Source organism: Castor canadensis, chromosome 8, assembly GCF_047511655.1.
Source record: "Castor canadensis chromosome 8, mCasCan1.hap1v2, whole genome shotgun sequence".
NCBI lineage: Eukaryota > Metazoa > Chordata > Mammalia > Rodentia > Castoridae > Castor > Castor canadensis.
The window spans coordinates 90,120,474-90,138,662 of NC_133393.1; the positions used below are offsets into that span (position 1 = coordinate 90,120,474).

At 46.6% G+C, this 18,189-nt stretch overlaps 1 protein-coding gene across 2 annotated transcripts; it reads right to left on the reverse strand.

The window, feature by feature from the left end:
• Positions 1-245: 245 nt before the first annotated feature.
• On the reverse strand, positions 246-17,882 carry Calcoco1 (calcium binding and coiled-coil domain 1). 2 transcript variants are annotated; one of them, XM_074083531.1, is made up of 16 exons: positions 17,725-17,882; positions 15,113-15,292; positions 14,688-14,790; positions 13,289-13,479; positions 11,643-11,801; positions 11,104-11,252; positions 9,109-9,199; positions 5,202-5,357; positions 4,742-4,996; positions 4,170-4,295; positions 3,614-3,709; positions 3,152-3,260; positions 2,718-2,917; positions 2,287-2,393; positions 1,966-2,037; positions 246-1,300 (listed from the first exon to the last, which is right to left on the reverse strand). In XM_074083531.1, the coding sequence occupies exons 2-16, from the start codon at positions 15,266-15,268 to the stop codon at positions 1,123-1,125; spliced, it is 2,148 nt and encodes a 715-aa protein (XP_073939632.1). In that variant the 5' UTR covers positions 15,269-15,292; positions 17,725-17,882; the 3' UTR covers positions 246-1,122. The 2 variants fall into 2 exon arrangements, with proteins under 2 accessions (XP_073939632.1, XP_020040716.1); XM_020185127.2 differs by lacking the exon at positions 1,966-2,037.
• Positions 17,883-18,189: the final 307 nt, after the last annotated feature.

Here is an 18,189-nt window from a genome sequence, read left to right on the forward strand (position 1 = left end):
TCTCTTCCCTCACCCGCCTCTACCCCACTGCACCCTAATCCATTGGTTTGCTCCCTCCTGCTCCAAGCCAGATCTTCCACTTGGGACAAAGGTTCCTTCCACTTTCTCTTGCCTCTGGTTGCCAGCACAGTGGGAATGTTAAGTGCCCAGTATCCCCCCTGCCCACCTCAGGATCTAGGAGCACAGGTCTGCATCCTCTTTGGTCCAATCGCACCTCATGATAAGAACACATTTTATGACAACAGTTACACATATCATATAAATATATTTGTTCAAACTACAGATAAGAAGGGAGGGATGTGTGTGTGTGTGTGTGTGTGTGTGTGTGTGTGTGTGTGTAGAAGTTCTTATTGCTGTGGGGAACCTTGAGAGGGGGGAAGGGGCTGGGAAATGAGGACACCTGGGATCACTTATCCCCCCATCCCTCACAGAAGGCACAAATACATTATTTCTTTCCATATGAGAATATGTTGATGTGGGGTGGCAGAAAGGGCCAGGAGACAGAGTACAGGAATCCTTAAAAATATAGAAGAAACTGCCAAACTTAGTATCTAAAGGCTATGGAAAGGTCTGGGGTGGGCTGTGGAAGGCAACAGGGGAACAAAAAGAGGAAACAGTGAAACTGAGAACTGAGAGAGACCTGAAGAGGTCATGATGTCCATGTCTCAGGTCCCAGAGAAAATTCAGGTAAACAAACCCCAAATAAGAGAGGGTGAGGTGCCCTAGGAATTGGCTTTGGGGCATCGGAGAGGGGAGTGTGTGTCTGAGTGTGTGTGTACATGAGTGCATGTGGTGGCTGTGTATACAAAGCAACCAGGGCTAGTAGTGGATGATTCTATTCCCACAGAGGAAGGTCTCCTCCATCCTGGATACTTCAAAACTGTTTTCAGGGGGTAAATTCAGCCACTGCTTCCAAGAAGGACCCCTGCCTGGGACAAAAGAGCTAGGTAGGAGGAGATGAAGTTAGAAAGCTTGGGATGTAAACAGGGCACACAGGAGTGGTTCTTAGGGAACAGAATATCATGGAGCCAAGTGTGATGGAAGATAGACATGAGACCGAAGTGCATTTGTTTGTGCGTGAGTGAGTGTATGTGCATGGAAGTGTACTAGGGAGGGATGAGATCACTCAAAGGTGAAAGGGTCCTGGGTGCTGAAAAAGAAGTGTCCATCCATGTGGTCCTCCAGGGCATCCTTGTCACTCTCAGCAGGGAAGCGCTCTTTACAAATAGGACACTCTTTCCATGATGGGGTGGCAGGACCCCCAGTGCTGGCCTCTGACAGGGGGCCCACTGCAAAGCCACTAAAAAGAGATGCAGGGGAAAAGGAGAGGGTCAGTGTGTTCCACTGCCTTCTTGATTCATGGACCTCACAGAGTGGGATCCATGTGCTTGGGTCCCCAGATTGTTCTGCTCCAAATATGCAGCATCCTGGTCATTCTTTCTCCCAGCCTCTCCTGTGGCATCTTTCTCCCCACAATACTGGATGCCTGGTTTCCAAATCCCCATGTCCTCTTTTATTGAGTTCCCGCTGTCTCCACAGCACAAAGCCCATCCCCCCAACCTCCTGCTCTCCTCCCTCCATCTCCGTCTGCTGCCTAATGAGGCTGAAAATGAGTCTGACATTGTCCTTCATCTTCCTGCTCCAGTCGAGAAGGATGACAGCATCACCCCTCCCTGCCCCGAGCCTGTCTCACATTCAGGCAAAGCTGGGGGCTCAATGATAAAATTTCTCTTCCCCAGGTTCTACCCACTTAACTTAGGGCAGCAGATGATGTAGGGGGGCAATCTGATATCTGAGTGCCCCATCCTGGAGACTTCTTCCCCCAAAGTCCCCCAGGGAAGTCAAGGAAGAGGTACAGCATCTCAGGTGTAGCCAGACAGAGGCTAGATCCCAGTCTTCTTTCTGTTCCTGTCCCTGGGGGCCTTGGCCACCTCCCTTCCTCCCCCAGAGCGCCTAGGTACCTACCTGGTGGTTGGGGAAGGGGTAGGGGCAGGAGAGAGGGGATGCAGGGCAATTTGGGCTCCACGGAAGATGGTGCTAGAACAACACAGAAGCCAGTTAAAGGCGAGGCCTCTGATTACCAAGGTAAGACAGAGGGAGAGAGGACCTGAAGGCATCTGGGATTTGGAGCACTGAGTAATTTTCTACTTCAATCACACCTGTACTTTCTTTTCTCGGCTGAGGCTAAGAAGGGCATGCTCAGGGCAGGGCATGGTGACTATTCACATGAATGCTCTTTCTCACTGGCCTCCCCACCTCCCTCTCAAGTTCCCCTGCTGCACTCACCTTGCCATGTCATAGAAGGCATTGCCCAGTTCAGGGAGCAGCAGGTTGGCCTCCTCACCCCCACTCTGCACAGCTGCCATCAGGACTGATTTCTCATCCTCAGCCTCCTGGGCACCAAAGACAGGCCTGAGTTTGGGATGGTGTCCCAAGGTGAGGGTGCAGCACAGTAGAGCAGGCACGGGAAGAGTAGCCAAGGCTGGGACAGTAAGGGGATGGGGCCTGGAAGGCTGGTGCATAAGGGGAAGGGGACTAGAAGCAATGAGGTTATTGGGTTAGTCTGGGTTTTGGGTGGTTCTGCTGGTGGCCTTGAAGAGGCTGGGCTTGCCTCCTCTCCCCTGAGAGAGAGCTCTGTATAGCACAGATCTTTGCCCTGGGGGCTGGAACCCTCCCCTCTCCTTACTGCTTCTGCCAGGGCTCCCCTCATTGCTCACCGAGTCAGAGCTACTGTCCTCAACTGGCCCTGAGATGTGGGGAGCAATAGGCATTGGCTGACTGATGACAACGAGAGGAGAAGCCTCTCGAGGCCCTGCAGGAGAGGAGCCTGGCTCTCCACGTTCACATAGGCCATACGGCGGGAGCCTCATGTCTTCTGGGGACTCATCCTCTGAGTCTGTCAGAGCTGTGGGGCAGCCTATAGGAGAGGAAGCAGGCAGAACAGAAAAAAAGGTACATCATTAGAGGGCTGGATCAGCTAGGCCTCCTTTGGAGGAGGGGAACAGTTCAACTGAATAGGGGCTGGAGTGTGGGAAGGGAAAAGGCAAAACAAATCGAAAGCAGAGCAACTCCCAGGGCATCACATGGAGCTTTTCTCAAAAGAGGGAGGTGGAAAGGGGAAGAGGTGTCACAAGATTGGGGGTATACAGACTCAGCCCTGCAGTGGCCTCCTCGTCCTCTGTGGCAGCATCCTCATTCCACTTCTCATCTGCCACCTTCTCCAAGCGGGCCTCCAGCTTCCTCATGTACTCTAGCAGCTCCTGGAGTTGGGGAAGAAAGAGGCAGGTGCTAGGGGCTGGGAAGATGGCAACCTTGCTGACCTACCCGGCCCTTCCTTGCTCCCAGATGAACTCTTAGCTCCTCAGGATTAGATGCCTTCACTACAGGGTGGGGTCATGAAAGGCAGATCCCCTTACCCATGAGTACTCCTCCACCTGTACCTCTTGGTGCTCTTCCCCTATGCAAAGGCAGCTAAAAAAAGAGGAGCCAGAGTCTTTTTTTTAGTCTCTGAGCCCTCTTAGAGATTCTAGTTTCTATGCTAAGAGAGGACAAGAAGATATTGAATTTGAGTCCCCAAGTTCTCGGCTCTGGCATCCAACAGCCAGGTTCTTACCTGCTTCTCTGCTTGCAACTGTTCCTTTTCTTTCTGGAGCACACGGAGGGCTGACCGCAGCTCTGTCAGCTCCCGCTTACTCTCTGACAACTGCACCTAAGGGAGAAGGGCCAATGGAACCTTAAGCCTAGAATGTATCTCCAAGAACCTGGGCTCTGGAACCTGGACCAGCACTCTAGAACCAGGTTCTCTGCTCTGACACACACAATGCTTTTCCTTCATGAGACCCTCATTTTGTCCACAGAGACTCAGTTTGAGTCCTAGTCTCTACCTCTTGGTTATGGACTTGGATGACTGTCCCAGGCTGGGGTGCAGAGGCCTTGATCATACCAGGGGTCACTCTGTAATTCCCACAAGTCACTCCTACTTGGGCCAGGTGTGTACTCTCAGTGCAGAAGGGGACACTGCATTCACACAAATGGGGGCTGGGAGGTATGTAAATGGGATGTCACCCAACATAAAAGTTGGCACCTGGCACTTCAGAAGCCACACCTGAGAGAGGAATAAAGAGCATCAGGAGGACATACAAAGGGGCCTGTGTGGCTGGATGCCTCACCAGGCTAGAATCTTTTTCCCGGGCCAGCTCACTCTTGAACACGTGAGTCTGGCTCCTCTCCTCCTGCACTGCCTTCTCTAGTCGAAGAATCTCTGCACTCAGTTTCAGGATCTTGTCCTTCTCTGCCTGGAGACATAAAGGAGAATAGGAGGGTGGAGGTGAGGAAAAAGGGTTGCCACTGGTAACAGCACCATTCCTCACTGCTTCCCTTCATTTATTGGACTGGACTGTTTTCTGAGCAATTTCCCCTTTGTTCCTTATTTCTCATATTCTCTAAATGCAGAACAGAACATGACAGCAAGGTGCAGTGCTGATCAGGAATGGACATTAAGGTAAGGTCTGTTGCCTACAGCAGTAAATGTTTTTGTGTTTCTGTTGACTGGGACTGGAATTACCTGGTTAGGACTGGATCACCTGGAGAGTAAAGGGTTCCTCCTTTGAAGTCCCACATCCCAAGTTCTCTAAGGTTCTCAACTCCTTTTCTCTCCTCTAGGAGGGCCTGACCATATTTAGGAGTCCCCACAGAGGTAGGGGGAGTGGTCATGAGAGCACCAGGTCCCACTACCCTCTACCTCCACACTCTGCAGCAGCCCAGCCCGCTCTTTGCTCCACTGGCACTTTTCCTCTTTCAGGTGCAGACTGAGCTCAGCCAGCCTGCCGTTGACTTCAGCCACTTCCAGGCGGCTACGGTGCAGCTCAGCTATGGTGCGGTCCCTGGCTCCTGCTGCGCTGGCCAACTCCTCTCCAAGAAGAGCAGCTTTTTGCTGGCTTGAGGCTGCAAGCTCCTGGGCTCCTCGAAGTTGCTCCTTCAGGGGCTCCAGCTCAGCCTCAGGAGAAAGAGGGAGTGGAGATCAGAGTTCCCAGGGAATTGTTTGTGAACAAGGAAGGGAACCCGCCCCACACCACCATATCTGGATTCAATACTGTACTGGTCAGTTTAGCCATGTTTTTGTCCCTTCTCTCTGGCCAGGGAACTTTGGGAAAGCCCTTGGAACTTTCACTGCCTCCTGTTGTCTGGAGACCTTCACTCACCACTCTCTGTTGGGTCTGGCCTAGGGTGTCCTTCATGTGGGCCACCTTGTCCTTCAGTCGCTGGGCCTGAGCACCCTGCTCTTCCTGCCGGCCCTTGGCCTCCTGAAGCTGCACGTTTAAGCGGTGGTTCTCCTGTTGTACCATTTGGAGCTCAGCCTGATGGAATGAAAGTAGGTAAGAAAAGGTAAGAGTGTTGGAGTAGGCAGGGAGAGGGTGACCTCTGTCATTGTGATGAGAGAGGTCAAGGTCCACTTCTTAGATTTAACACAAGCTTAAGTATTTGGTTCTTGCCAGTCCTTCTTAGGTCCTCAGCTCAAAGAAACTCAGTCTTGAACATTTGGTCTCCAGATCCTAAATGAGGTGTCCATAGCATCATAGCCTGGGAGTCTTCCATGTAGATATCCCATGTCCCACTTCTGCTTTTCTACTTTTCCTTTCCAATCAAAGCTCAGTCTGGTGTCCTAAACTCAGCATATTCTACCTCTCATTCCAGTGTCTGTCTGTCTGTCTTTCTCTTTTGGAGACAGGGTCTTTTTATATTGCCTAAACTGGCTTCAAACTCATGACCCATCTGTCTCTGCTTCCTCAGTGCTGGGATTAGAGGTGTGTACCACCATGTTAGTCCTTATTCCAGTTTTTTATACTTTAATTTCTATTTATTGTACTACTTCCCGAGGCACCCAGGCTGGATACACTGGTGCTATACTTGGCTTTGTTCTATCCTCAGTGGCCCACAGAAAAACCTATTGCTTTTCTATCCTCCATCTTGGTCACAGCCATTTTCCTTTTTCTATTACTGTCATAACCACATTAGCTTAGGCTCTGGACATTTCTTGCTTAGACAAGTGAATAACCTCATAACTATTTTCACAAGGCAATCAGATTAATCTTCAAGTATAGTTCTTTTATTTATTTATTGGTGGCACTGGGGTTTGAACTTAGGGTTTCATGCTTGCTAGACAGATGCTCTACCACTTAAGCCACTCTTCCAGCACTAAGTATAGTTCTTTGAGTATATGTCAAAAAACGTATCAATGTATTTCACTGCTTAAAGAATAAAGACTAAACTCAAGGTCCTCAACAATCTGACTTAGACTTTATCTCATCCTCTTTACCCACATCTTCAACTGCCTTGAGTGTCCTGCCTCCAAGCCTTTGCTCGTATCTTTCTCTGCTCTGCTCAAATTATCCCTATTTTTGACTCCTGAGCAAACCATCTTCCACAGAAGCCAGAGTACTGCAAATGTCTGATTTGAAGTTGATCTATTTTTTTTTTTTTTGTGGCACTGGGGATTGAACCCACGGTCTTGCACATGCTAGACAAACATTCTGCCATAGAACTACATCTCCAGCCTGAACTTGTTGTAGATTAAAAATTATGTTAAAAATCACACAAACACACAAGTTAACATATTGGAAATCACCCATTCATCAATGTGTGCTTCTAGGTTAATTCACTTTTATGTTAACCTCAGAATAAAATTTCTATTGCATTTTCTATTGATGTGAAGAAGTAAACTGATATTGCAAGGTGGATATCATTTGCATCTACTTGTGTGTGACTCAAGAAGTGCTCAATAGTATACAACCAAAACAAAATACAGAAATACATTAGCTGCCGAGGCTGACATAACAGTCATCCATAATCCCTAATTTCAAAGTTTGGTATCCATCAAAATTATTTAATTGCTTTGGTTTTTTTTTTTTTTTTTGACTGTACTGAGGTTTGAACTCAGGGCCTTGTGCTTACTAGGCAGGTGCTCTCTCACTTGAGCCACACCCCAGCCCTTTTTCTTTCATTTTTTTTTTAATAGGGTCTCACATTTATGCCTGGGATGGCCTGGACCACGATACTGCTATTTACAATTCCTGCTCAGCTGGGATGACAGAAATGCACCACCAAACCAAACTTTTATTGGTTGAGATGGGGTCTAAGATTGCCCAGGTTGGCTTCAAACTGCAATCTTCCTGATCTTTGCCTCCTGAGTAGCTAGGATTACCGACATGAGCCATGTACCCAGCTTATTTATTTATTTTTTAGACAGGCTCTTATTATTAGCCCAGGCTGGCCTCTAACTTGCAATCTTGTGTCAGCTTCCTGAGTGCTAGAATTACAGGCATGCACCATCATGCCCAGCCACTTAATTGTTTTCAATACCATATAAGTAAATGTTATATATTTGAATTCATAAAATTAAATTTATAGGTAGTAAAATATTGCTTTTGTTTATTGAGATTCCACATAAGATGGAAAACTTCATTGGTGGGTGGGAGACAAAAGGTTCTGCAGCTAAAAAGTTTTGAAAATACTCGGCTACTTCAGCCCCCCGCCATATTTATTTTATTTATTTTTTTAGATAGGGTCTCCCTAGGTAGCCCAGGTTGGCCCTGACTCACAATCTTCCTGCCTCAGCCTCCAGAGTGCTGGATATAGGTGTGAATATAGGTGTGCACCCCCATGCCTGGCCTTTACCCCTGTTTTAACAGCCTTTTCTAAAAAGCACTTTTTGAGAAATGGGCATGTGAACTAAACAGAACTTTCTCAAAAGAAGAAATTCAAATGGCCAGAAAACACATGAAAAAATGCTCACCATCTCTAGCAATAAAGGAAATGCAAATTAAAACCACACTAAGATTCCACCTCACCCCTGTTAGAATAGCCATCATCAGCAACACCACCAACAACAGGTGTTGGCGAGGATGCGGGGAAAAAGGAACCCTCTTACACTGTTGGTGGGAATGTAGACTAGTACAACCACTCTGGAAAAAAATTTGGAGGCTACTTAAAAAGCTGGACATCGATCTACCATTTGATCCAGCAATACCACTCTTGGGGATATACCCAAAAGACTGTTACTCCAGAGGCTCCTGCACATCCATGTTTATTGCGGCACTATTCACAATAGCCAAGTTATGGAAACAGCCAAGATGCCCCAGCACTGACGAATGGATTAAGAAAATGTGGTATCTATACACAATGGAATTTTATGCAGCCATGAAGAAGAACGAAATGTTATCATTCGCTGGTAAATGGATGGAATTGGAGAACATCATTCTGAGTGAGGTTAGCCTGGCTCAAAAAACCAAAAATCGTATGTTCTCCCTCATATGTGGACATTAGATCAAGGGCAAACACAACAAGGGGATTGGACTATGAGCACATGATAAAAGCGAGAGCACACAAGGGAGGGGTGAGGATAGGTAAGACACCTAAAAAACTAGCTAGCATTTGTTGCCCTTAATGCAGAGAAACTAAAGCAGATACCTTAAAGCAACTGAGGCCAATAGGAAAAGGGGACCAGGTACTAGAGAAAAGGTTAGACCAAAAAGAATTAACCTAGAAGGTAACACCCACGCACAGGAAATCAATGTGAGTCAATGCCCTGTATAGCTATCTTTATCTCAACCAGCAAAACCCCTTGTTCCTTCCTATTATTGCTTATACTCTCTCTACAACAAAATTAGAGATAAGGGCAAAATAGTTTCTGCTGGGTATTGAGGGGGGGAGCGGGAGGGGGTGGAGTGGGTGGTAAGGGAGGGGGTGGGGGCAGGGGGGAGAAATGAACCAAGCCTTGTATGCACATATGAATAATAAAAGAAAAATGAAAAAAAAAAAATAAAAAGCACTTTTTGGCAGTACTGGGTGTTGGCCTGTTTGCTAGGCAGGCACTCTCTCATTTGAGCCACTCTGCCAGCCCAAAACAGCCTCTTCTAATGTCTCAGTGGGATAGCTCTTAACCACCTCTCTAGCACCCTGTTGTGATACTTATGTTCTACTCTAATCCTGATTTGGGGTGAGTAATATGTCCTGGAGTACAGTGCACATAAGGTCTTCTTTACATTTTTATCCCTGTTGGTGCCCAGCCCTTAGAAGGGACTTCATAAACAATGGCTCTGAGCCCCTTACCTCGTTTTGCTCCTTGTCTGCTTGGACTTCCTTCAGCTGCCCCAGCAGTTTCTCCTGTTCCCGAGTTAGGGCCTTCACTGAGTCTCTAACCCTGTGAGTGGGGGACACTTGTTGGATCATTTGGTCATCCAGAGAAAAGCAATGAAGAACTCAGACCTCTGTCCTGTGCTCTTCTACTGGTGCTCCTCTAGACCAGGGCCTCCACTTCACTCTGGGATCCTCAAGTCCCCACACCAAAGAATCCAGTTCTAAACACAAAGAACCCAAGTTTCCTAGCACTAGAATACAATGTAGAAACAAACTGCTTTTCCTTTCTCTTTATATGTCATTTTAAGGAATGTTCTGCTGATGGTTCCCTGGTTCTGGGGCTATTTTCATTTACTCAAGAGACTAGAATTCAAACTTTTGTAGACAAGGGGCAGTCATTACTGGTTATAATGTTTTTCTTTGTGGTACTGGGATTTGAACTAAGGGCCTCACACTTGTTAGGCAGGCACTCTACTACTTGAGCCATGCTGCCAGCCTATTTTTGCTTTATTTTTTTGTATAGGGTTTCACTTTTTTTTTTTTTAAACTTGGGTCTAGTCTCAGGCTGCCATCCTTCCTATCTCCACCTCCCATAAAGCTGGAATCACAGGTTTGTGTCACCGTGCCTCGCTTGTTGGATGAGAGAAGGTCTACTTAACTTCATGCCTGGGCTGGTTTCAAACCAGGGTTCTCCTGATCTCTGCCTCTGAGCAGCTGGAATCACAGGCATGTACCACCAAATCTGGCCTGTTACAGATATTTCTTGATAGTAAATATTTTAGGCTCTATAAGTCATATAGTCTCTGTAGCAACTACTCTGACAAGCTGTGGAAGCAGCCATAGACAATATGTAAATGAACAAGCATGGTGTTCCAATAACTTTACTTATGAACACTGAGATTTGAATTTTATATAATTTTTGTATCATAAAATATTTTCTTCTTTTAATATATTCTTCAATCATTAAAACATGTAAAAACCATTCTTATCTGTGGGCTATACAAAACAGGTGGTAGGCTAGATTTGGCATGTGAGTCATAGTTTGGTGATCCCTGGTCTAGAGTCCCTAAGAACATAGACATCTGGTATCTCTCTAGGACATGACTAAAATATCCTGAAGAAGCCTTTTGGATTAAACCAGGACCCCTTGGCAAGTTATAGGAAAGTAGAGTGGTTCTACTAAGAGATATAAAAGTGACAGCTGTCCAATATTGAAATAGGCTGTCTGGTGAAGGTGACCTCTTATATGCTAAGTTCCTATGATTTATATTGATTTGTATCTTTTTTCAAGGGAGAGATTTTATAATACTCCTGGATCACCAGCTCTAACATCTTCCCTTCTTTCCTCCCTCCCTCCCTTCCTTTTTTTTTTTTTTTTTAATTCAGTGCTGGGGATTGAACCAAGGACATGCTAGACATGTGCCCTACCACTGAGCTGTAACTCTAGTTCATTTAACATTCCTTAATAGTGAGAACAGAGTCTAAATGTACCATTCCTGTGGTTTTTTTAGAGATGGGGTCCAGGCTGATCTCAAACTCCTGGACACAAGCTATCTTCTTGTTTTAGCCTTCTTTTTTTTAATTTTTATTTTATTCATATTGTTTTAGCCTTCTGAGTGGCTAGGACTATAGGCAAAATACCACCGGTGGAATCCATTCTCTCTTATCTTGCATTGACTGTTCTATGCAATCTCTTCTTCCAAATCCTCCACTCCTAGTTCTGCTTAGCTTTTTCTGCATAATAAATGCCAACTATGAAGGTAAGGAACACAGAATAGCATTAGGAAGTATGGAAGAGAGCTAGCAGAAAGAGATCCCCAGTAACTGGAATACCCTGAGTGAGGTTGAGAAGAGACAGAGAAACCAGGTGAGACAGACAGCAGGTCTGTCTGTCTGAAACAGGAGGCTAGAATGTGGAGGTTCATGGAAAACGATGAATAGTACTGGGGGGTGGGAAGGTCCCCTCACCTATCCAGCTCCACCTCTTTCGTCAGCACTTTCTCACTGATGGTCTGGATGTCATCCTCTAACTCCAGGATACGCGCCACATGGTCTCCCTGTTGCTGGCTCAGAATGTCCCTCTCTTCTGTGAGCTCCCGATGGGACCGGGAAAGTCCCTGGAATTAAGGTCCCCACAGAAGAAGACAGAAGATAAGATTCATCAATCAAAGAGCAAGACAAAGGCTTGAACATACCAGCAATGGACCACTCCTATCTCCATCCCATCACTTTCCTTGAAAAGAGAATGTTTCCTTTATCTGGAAATATGGCCACCTTCACCTTGCCTCAACATTCCACGTTCAAAGAAATGAGTGTCATTGCAAATTTTGGACATATCTCTTGTTATTTCAAGTTTAATCCCATTTGTTACCCTTAAAACTATTTCTTCAATGCCAAGACCATCTTAAAAGCCCACTAACATCTCTCTTGTCCTTTTTTCACTGGTTTCTGATTTTGGACTCCTGGATGAGCAGCCAGGCCCCATTACCTATCACGCTCACTCCCACCTTGTATTGCTCTGTGAGCTCTGCATGATCCCGCTTGATGGTCGCCAGAGCAGTCTCCAGCTCCTGAACTCGGCTCCTCAGCTCTGTCACCTGCTCCTCTAGCTGCAGCTTCAGCTGCATCAGGTCATTCCGTTCTTGCTGGCTCTCATCCAGCTGGTTCTACAGGGGCATGATGAAAAGGGGGGAGGGTTCTGTGAGGCACCCATTCTAAGGTCTCAACATTCTTCAGATGCATTTTGGGACTGGGCAGCCATATCAGTATGGAATATGAAGGGGTGAGCAGGGGAGGCTTGATGTGATGCTGAATCCCCCACTCATACACAGCAGTCCTAGCACTAGCTAACTGCCATCCCTCTATCACCTTTTCCCACCCCAGGCCTGGCTGACCCCTTTCTCACTGAGCAACTGCAAGGATACATTATCTGGGATGAGACACAGACAAAACAGGTGGTTCTCCTAAGTTTACTCTGTGTTTTTGGAGTTGTACAGACTTGGGTCAAGTCTCCAATACAATTTTTACTAGTATGTGATTTTGAACAAGTTATTGAATGGCTCTGAGTCTCTGTACCCTCATCTGTGAGATAACTCCTTAGCCTGGGATGCTGTAAGGTTTCATGAGAGTGAAAACAGAACATTGAGCAGGAATTCACACATCTGAGTTAGGTGTAAACTTCTTTTTCCTATTCTTGTGTTGGCTGTATATATTTATTAGACTTAGGGTTCTAGAAGACAGGGGTTTGTGTAAATTACAGAAAAGCTACTCACTCTTACCACTCTGACCTTCTGAGGTCTTTCCCCTCATCTGGGGAATTTACTCCCTCCCCGCCTGACCTTGGCCCTTGGCTTTCCCTCAGGAAATCTCCCTTGCTAATATTTGCCTCCACTTTCTAATTCTTCTCTACTTGGCCCAGTAGAAATATAATATAAGCCACATATATAAGTTTAAATTTTGTAGTAGCCACTTATAAAATGAGAAATACGTGAAATTCATTTTTCTAATACTTCATCTAATCCAGTCCATTCAAAATATTATTATTTTAACATTAATTAGTATAAAAATTGAGATCTTTCACATTCTTTCTTTTAATACTAAATCTCAAAGTCCAGTGTGTATTTTACCTGTGGCTTATCTTTCAGTTTGGATTAATCACATTTGTACTTTTTTTTTTTTTTTGGCGTTACTGGCATTTGAACTCAGGGTCTCAACTTGCTAGGCAGGGGCTCTATCACTTGAACCACTCTGCCACATTTGAAGTGCTAAGAGCCACATGTGGTCAGCACCTCAGGTACTGGATGGGCAGGGCTGGGACCCTGCCTACCTACTGCCTCTCCTCACTTGTCTCATTCTCCTTTTCTCTCAGTGGATCTTCCTATAGGCCTAGGGCAGAAAGCATGCTCAAAGAAGAAAGGCTCAAAGAGTTCTATGAAATCCTGAGTTATGCTGGCCTGTGGATGACTTGTTCTTCTGCCCCACATGTTCATGGCTATGTGAAGGTTGAGACTTTCTTGAAAGCAGACCTTGTGTAGTACCCGGTGAATTCTTCAGCAGAGGCTATAGATGAGACGAGGTAAAGTGGGAAAGTGCCTCTTACAAAGATGTCCTTTGCCTCCCTGACCCAGGAGCAAGTCTGTTGCTCTTTTCTCACCTGCAGCACAGTGGCCTTGGGGACAACCAGCAGGATGTCAGAGCCGCCATCACCTTCCTCCAAGGTCACCAGCTCATCCATGGGTCTTGGCTCTCGGAACTGGAAGGGGGTGCTCTGCCCACATACCCGGCCCTGACGGTTCACGTACCGGAACTGGTAGAGTTGGGCTCCTGGTTTGGGCAGGTAGCTGGCTGTGGGAAGAAAAACAGACCCAAGACCCCAATATGATCCCAGGTCCTCAAGTGCTCAGCAGGTCCCTCTTCTCCTTATTCCATCTTCCTTGGCTACATCCCATTGCTGCCTGTCCCATATACTACTTCTCCCCCTCTCCACCTCCCACAGGCTATTTCTGTCTCTTGGTTACTCTTCTTCCTCCTCTCTGCCTAGCCTTCTCCTTCCTCTTTTTCCCAAACCCACTTCCCTCCCTTATTATCATAATAATGCAATTGCCATTTATTGGGTGCACTGCACCAACAGTTTGACCTGAATAATTTGAAATCATCATGTTGTCGCTATAAGCCAGGCTTTCCTTTTTACTTTTAAGATACTAGACACGCAGAGGTTCAGTTGTCTGCCCAAGACTAAATAGAGCTGACATTTGACTTTTATTTTATTTTAATTTTTTCTTGAAATGACCCAAACGTTGTATGCACATAAGAGCTGACATTTGAATCCAAGTCTTTCAGAATCTTCTGACCACTTTCTTTTCAATATATGATGCTACCTCAACATCTTCCCTACTCCTAGTTCCATAAGAGCAGTTCCTCCTCCTTTGAGTAGGCACAGGACCAGATATCCTCTAAAGATTCTTCTACCTGTAATTCCCTGGTTCTGTGAGAATCCCATGATTCTATATTTGCTGAGCCCTGTTGAATATAGTCTCATTTCAGGTTTTCTTTTCTTTTTTGGCAGTACTGGCATTTGAACTCAGGGCCTTGCACTTGCTACGCAGGTACTCTACCACTTGAGCAACCCCCAGCCTATTTTGCTTTAGTTATTTTTCAGATAGGGTCTTGCATTTTTGCCTAGGGCCAGTCTCGGCTCTTGATTCTCCTATCCACATCCTCCCACATAGCTGAGATCACAGGTGTACACTACAAACTGCCCAGCTTATTGGTTGAAATTGGGTCTTGCTAACTTTTTGCAGGGCTGGCCTAGAATACAGGGTCTCACTATGTTGCCCAGTCTGGTCTTGAACTCCTAGGCTCAAGTGATCCTCCTGCTTCAGCTTCCCTAGTAGCTAGGACTATAGGCATGTGCTACCACACCTGGTTCTTAAAAATTATTTGCATTTAATGTTCCTTGTCCTCTGTGCCTTTCATGTTTTTGAGCCCATTTTCTTCCTCCAAACTTCTGCTTCCTTGGATCCTGCCTCCCACTTTTCCATCTTTCCTTGTACCTTGGAACTGGACACTGGCGTGAGTGGGGGAACCATCAGTTGTGCTTTCCGGCACCGAAGACCACACAAATGTGTGGTAATCCCGAACACAGGCAGCCTCCACCTATGACAGCATAAGGTGGGAGACAGGTATGGTGATGGAACTACTGTCTATGGATGGTAGAGGGGGTGGAGGGAATGAATGAGGGGGAACATGGTGTCACAGGGGCAAGGATGATAGGATACAGGGAAAATGGGGGATCAGGAGAGAGCAAGGCTGAGATGGGGAGAAGATGAGCTTTGCTTATATGGATGCCCTCTGTCATGTGTACCATCTTTCTCTCTTCTCTATCAAATCAGGTTGAGAATCCAAGAACCTAGTCATTCCCCTTAACCCAACCAACCAATGTTCCATTAGCCTGAGCCAAAAGGGGTTCCAGGGATACCTTGAAGATGCCAATCCAGTCACTGGCACTGGGCATAGTGCCTGGGGGGAGGGTGTAGTGACATTCCACCTTGGTGTTGGGAATGTAGGTCCGGGCTACATTCAGAAAGTTGACTCCACCTCTGGAGGGTGCCCGACTTAGTGATGATTCTTCCATGCTGTCCTTGAAATACCTGCCCTCCTACAAAGAAAAGAGTTGATATTCTAAAGTTTCTCCATTCCACCTCCCTCCCCCAACTCATCCCTACTCACTCACAACCCTGCCACTACACCTGGACAGAAGGGCATACCTGCTTTCCAGTCAAGGGTTATGGGACCTTTTAAGGATACCACTCAGTCTCTAGGACACAGATCTGACCTTTCATGTGAGTCCCCACCCTGTGTTATGCCGTACCCTTTCTGGTTCGTAGACTCTTCAGTTATAACTTCTACTCCCTTTTCACTGTCTCATTGACCAAATCTCAGTAACCCAGTAACCTAGGTTCTGCCAACCTCACTCCTTCCTGAAAGACTTTATTATTTTTGGCAGCAATGACGTTTGAACTCAGGGCCTCATGCTTGCTGGGCAGGTGCTCTTACAGCTTGAGCCACTCTACCAGTCCTTTTTTGCGATGGGTTTTTTCAAGATAGGGTCTTGAGAACTATTTGCCCCGGGCTGGTTTTGAATTGCAATCCTCCTGATTTCCACCTCCTGAGTAGCTAGAATTACAGGCATGAGCCACTAGCAACCAGCTCCCTCCTGAAAGACTCTTAATTACCTAGAGCATTCCAAATTCTCCAGCTTCTCTTTCCTAACTCCTTCACCCACACCTTTGGCTCTTGAAATCAAAATCCAACTGAGGTGTGGGGCCCTCTTATTCTGAGGTCTCCTTACCTACTCCTGAGCTTGTTGACCTAACTGTACCTGGAAATAAATTATGACACCTGAAAGCAGCAACTAATCTCTGAAAGGGATGGTTGAGTCTTCAGAGCTGGAATATGGGAGGGGGATGGGCGAGAACTAGTATTCTAATCCTGGCCCCTGAGCTGAGTCCACTCCCCCTCTCTGAGCTGTCTACCCCCATAAATTCTAGGGAAAGTAGAAAGCTTCTGTTCTTATCCAAGAAACAAAGCGAAGGGGAGGATGTAAGGAAGACAGGTTCTGTCCCTCAACTTCATTATTCCCGGAAGTCAAGAATTCTGGAGGCGGCTGGCTTCAGGGGTGGAGTGAAACACTCAGCAGGAACGTGGTGGTGTGGGGAGATGGAATGTGGGAACCTGGAGCCAGGAAAGCCCCACCCCTGGGCCTGGGACAGAATGGAAATGGGGAAGTAAGGGGGCCTGGAGAAATGTATATTTAATGTTGAGAAAAGGAAGAGAGAGTTCAAATGAAACATTCTTCTTTCCAGATTTTTGCCTGGAGCTGGGCTGCAAACCTACTGGTTTGATTGGATGTTAACCCATCTCTAGGATTTTCCTATTTTCTTTCTGCTTTTCTTAACTTAATTCTAAGTGCAGGAAGCCTGCCATCTGCTTGGATTAGTACTTGAAGATATGCTATAGGATGAGGTTGGGAGTAATAGATATTCCAAGTTACCTGGGGAGAGTTAGTTGGAAAATATGGGGGTTGGGTGAGGACAGATAACAATAAAAACGAGTACTCCCCAGCCCAGGGCTGTAAGCCTGTCCTCTTCTCATCTCTCCATTCCAGCCCACTAATCTGCTTCCTGTGTCAGCTGCTGCTGATGCGTCCAATCAGCCACCACCACTAGTCATGTGCACACCCCTAAACATCACAAACCCATACCAGACTGAGGGGGTGGGGGAAGAACTTTAAAAGAAATCACAAACTCAGTGAAGAAGGAAAGGTGGGTCAGCAATACAAAAAAGAGCAACATCTCCCTCCAAAACAGACTGAATTGAAGAAAAGAGATTTCTTTGGATTTTCATGTCTGAAAAATCCTGGTTAAAACTAGTCTGTGTTTTCTCTAACATAATTCTTCACAGGGAAAGAGGAGTACGAACTGTCCCCAAAGATCTGCAACCGGGGAAGTCCCCAAATACTCTCCACAAAGAAAATCCGTAACAGCTGCAAACATTCTCCATGTCTGAAAGTTCTGGGCACCTAAAGTATATATATGTGGCCAGATTCAGAGGTTCATATGGTATGTGTGTGTGTGTGTGTGTCCGTGTCCTCTATCCTTCCACTCTGTCAGGCTCTGAAGTTCCTTGGCATTCTACAGCTTGGAAACCCTCCCACCCCCCCGGGATTCAGCGTAGTAAAGGCCTTTGGATTTGGGCGAGAGAGGGAAGGTTTGTGAGGGCCAAGGCTTGCCTGTAAGAGAATAAGCAAAGATTTGGGCTGCCTTAAACTCTCCTAAGCGAATCGAGCTTTGCAGAGAAGGCCTGAGAAGAAAGTGAGGACAATGCGGGGCCGCTCCTCACCCTGCTCAGGGCCCCCCTGAAATCAATAACACTCAAAACGTGGGGGTGGCTTCTCCATACGTAAAGTATTAAAACTTAAATGCTCCTACATTCTCCTTCTACAGTTCCCTTAGATTATCATTGCAAAGTCTGGAAAGTCGGGTAACCCCCTCCGTAAAACCTCCCTCCCAATTAGGCCAAGTTTCTTACCCCACAGACGGATCAGCTGTTCCCCTCACCTTTCACCAACAACAAAAACAGCACTCCGACTGAAGGAGGGGCTGGGGAAGAGTGGTGCGAGGGCTTTTGGGGCGTGTGGTTCTTCTGCAGCCTATCGCCGCCCAATTTTCTGCCCATAGGACTACATATCCCATGAGGTTGCGCGTGAGGGGGCGGGGAAGAGGGCGGTGGTGGCGGCAGCCTCCGCGAGGCATCCTGGGAGACGTAGTCCTCACTTCCGTGACAGTCCACGAGGGTGTGGCTACCAAAGGACTTCACCGCCCATGATTCCTCAGGAGGGGCAAGCGGCACTAGTGGTAGCTGCTGGCTCGTAGCATGCTTTGGTGGGGTGCGGGGAGGATTTATGACTCTAACGCGTTCTGCATAACGCTTTTCTGGGGGCAAAACTCAGGTGGCCCTTCTCATTCACTTTTTAAGCCACCTATAAGATAGATC

Bases quoted from the DNA above. Each gene is read 5' to 3' on its own strand.
- Calcoco1 (XM_074083531.1), bottom strand. From the start codon at position 15,268: ATGGAAGAATCATCACTAAGTCGGGCACCCTCCAGAGGTGGAGTCAAC. The intron at 9,200-11,103 runs GTGAGGGGACCT...CCCCACTCACAG, and splicing joins AAAGAGGTGGAGCTGGATAG to GGTTAGAGACTCAGTGAAGG. The intron at 1,301-1,965 runs GTAGGTACCTAG...ATCTCTTTTTAG, and splicing joins ACCCCTTCCCCAACCACCAG to TGGCTTTGCAGTGGGCCCCC.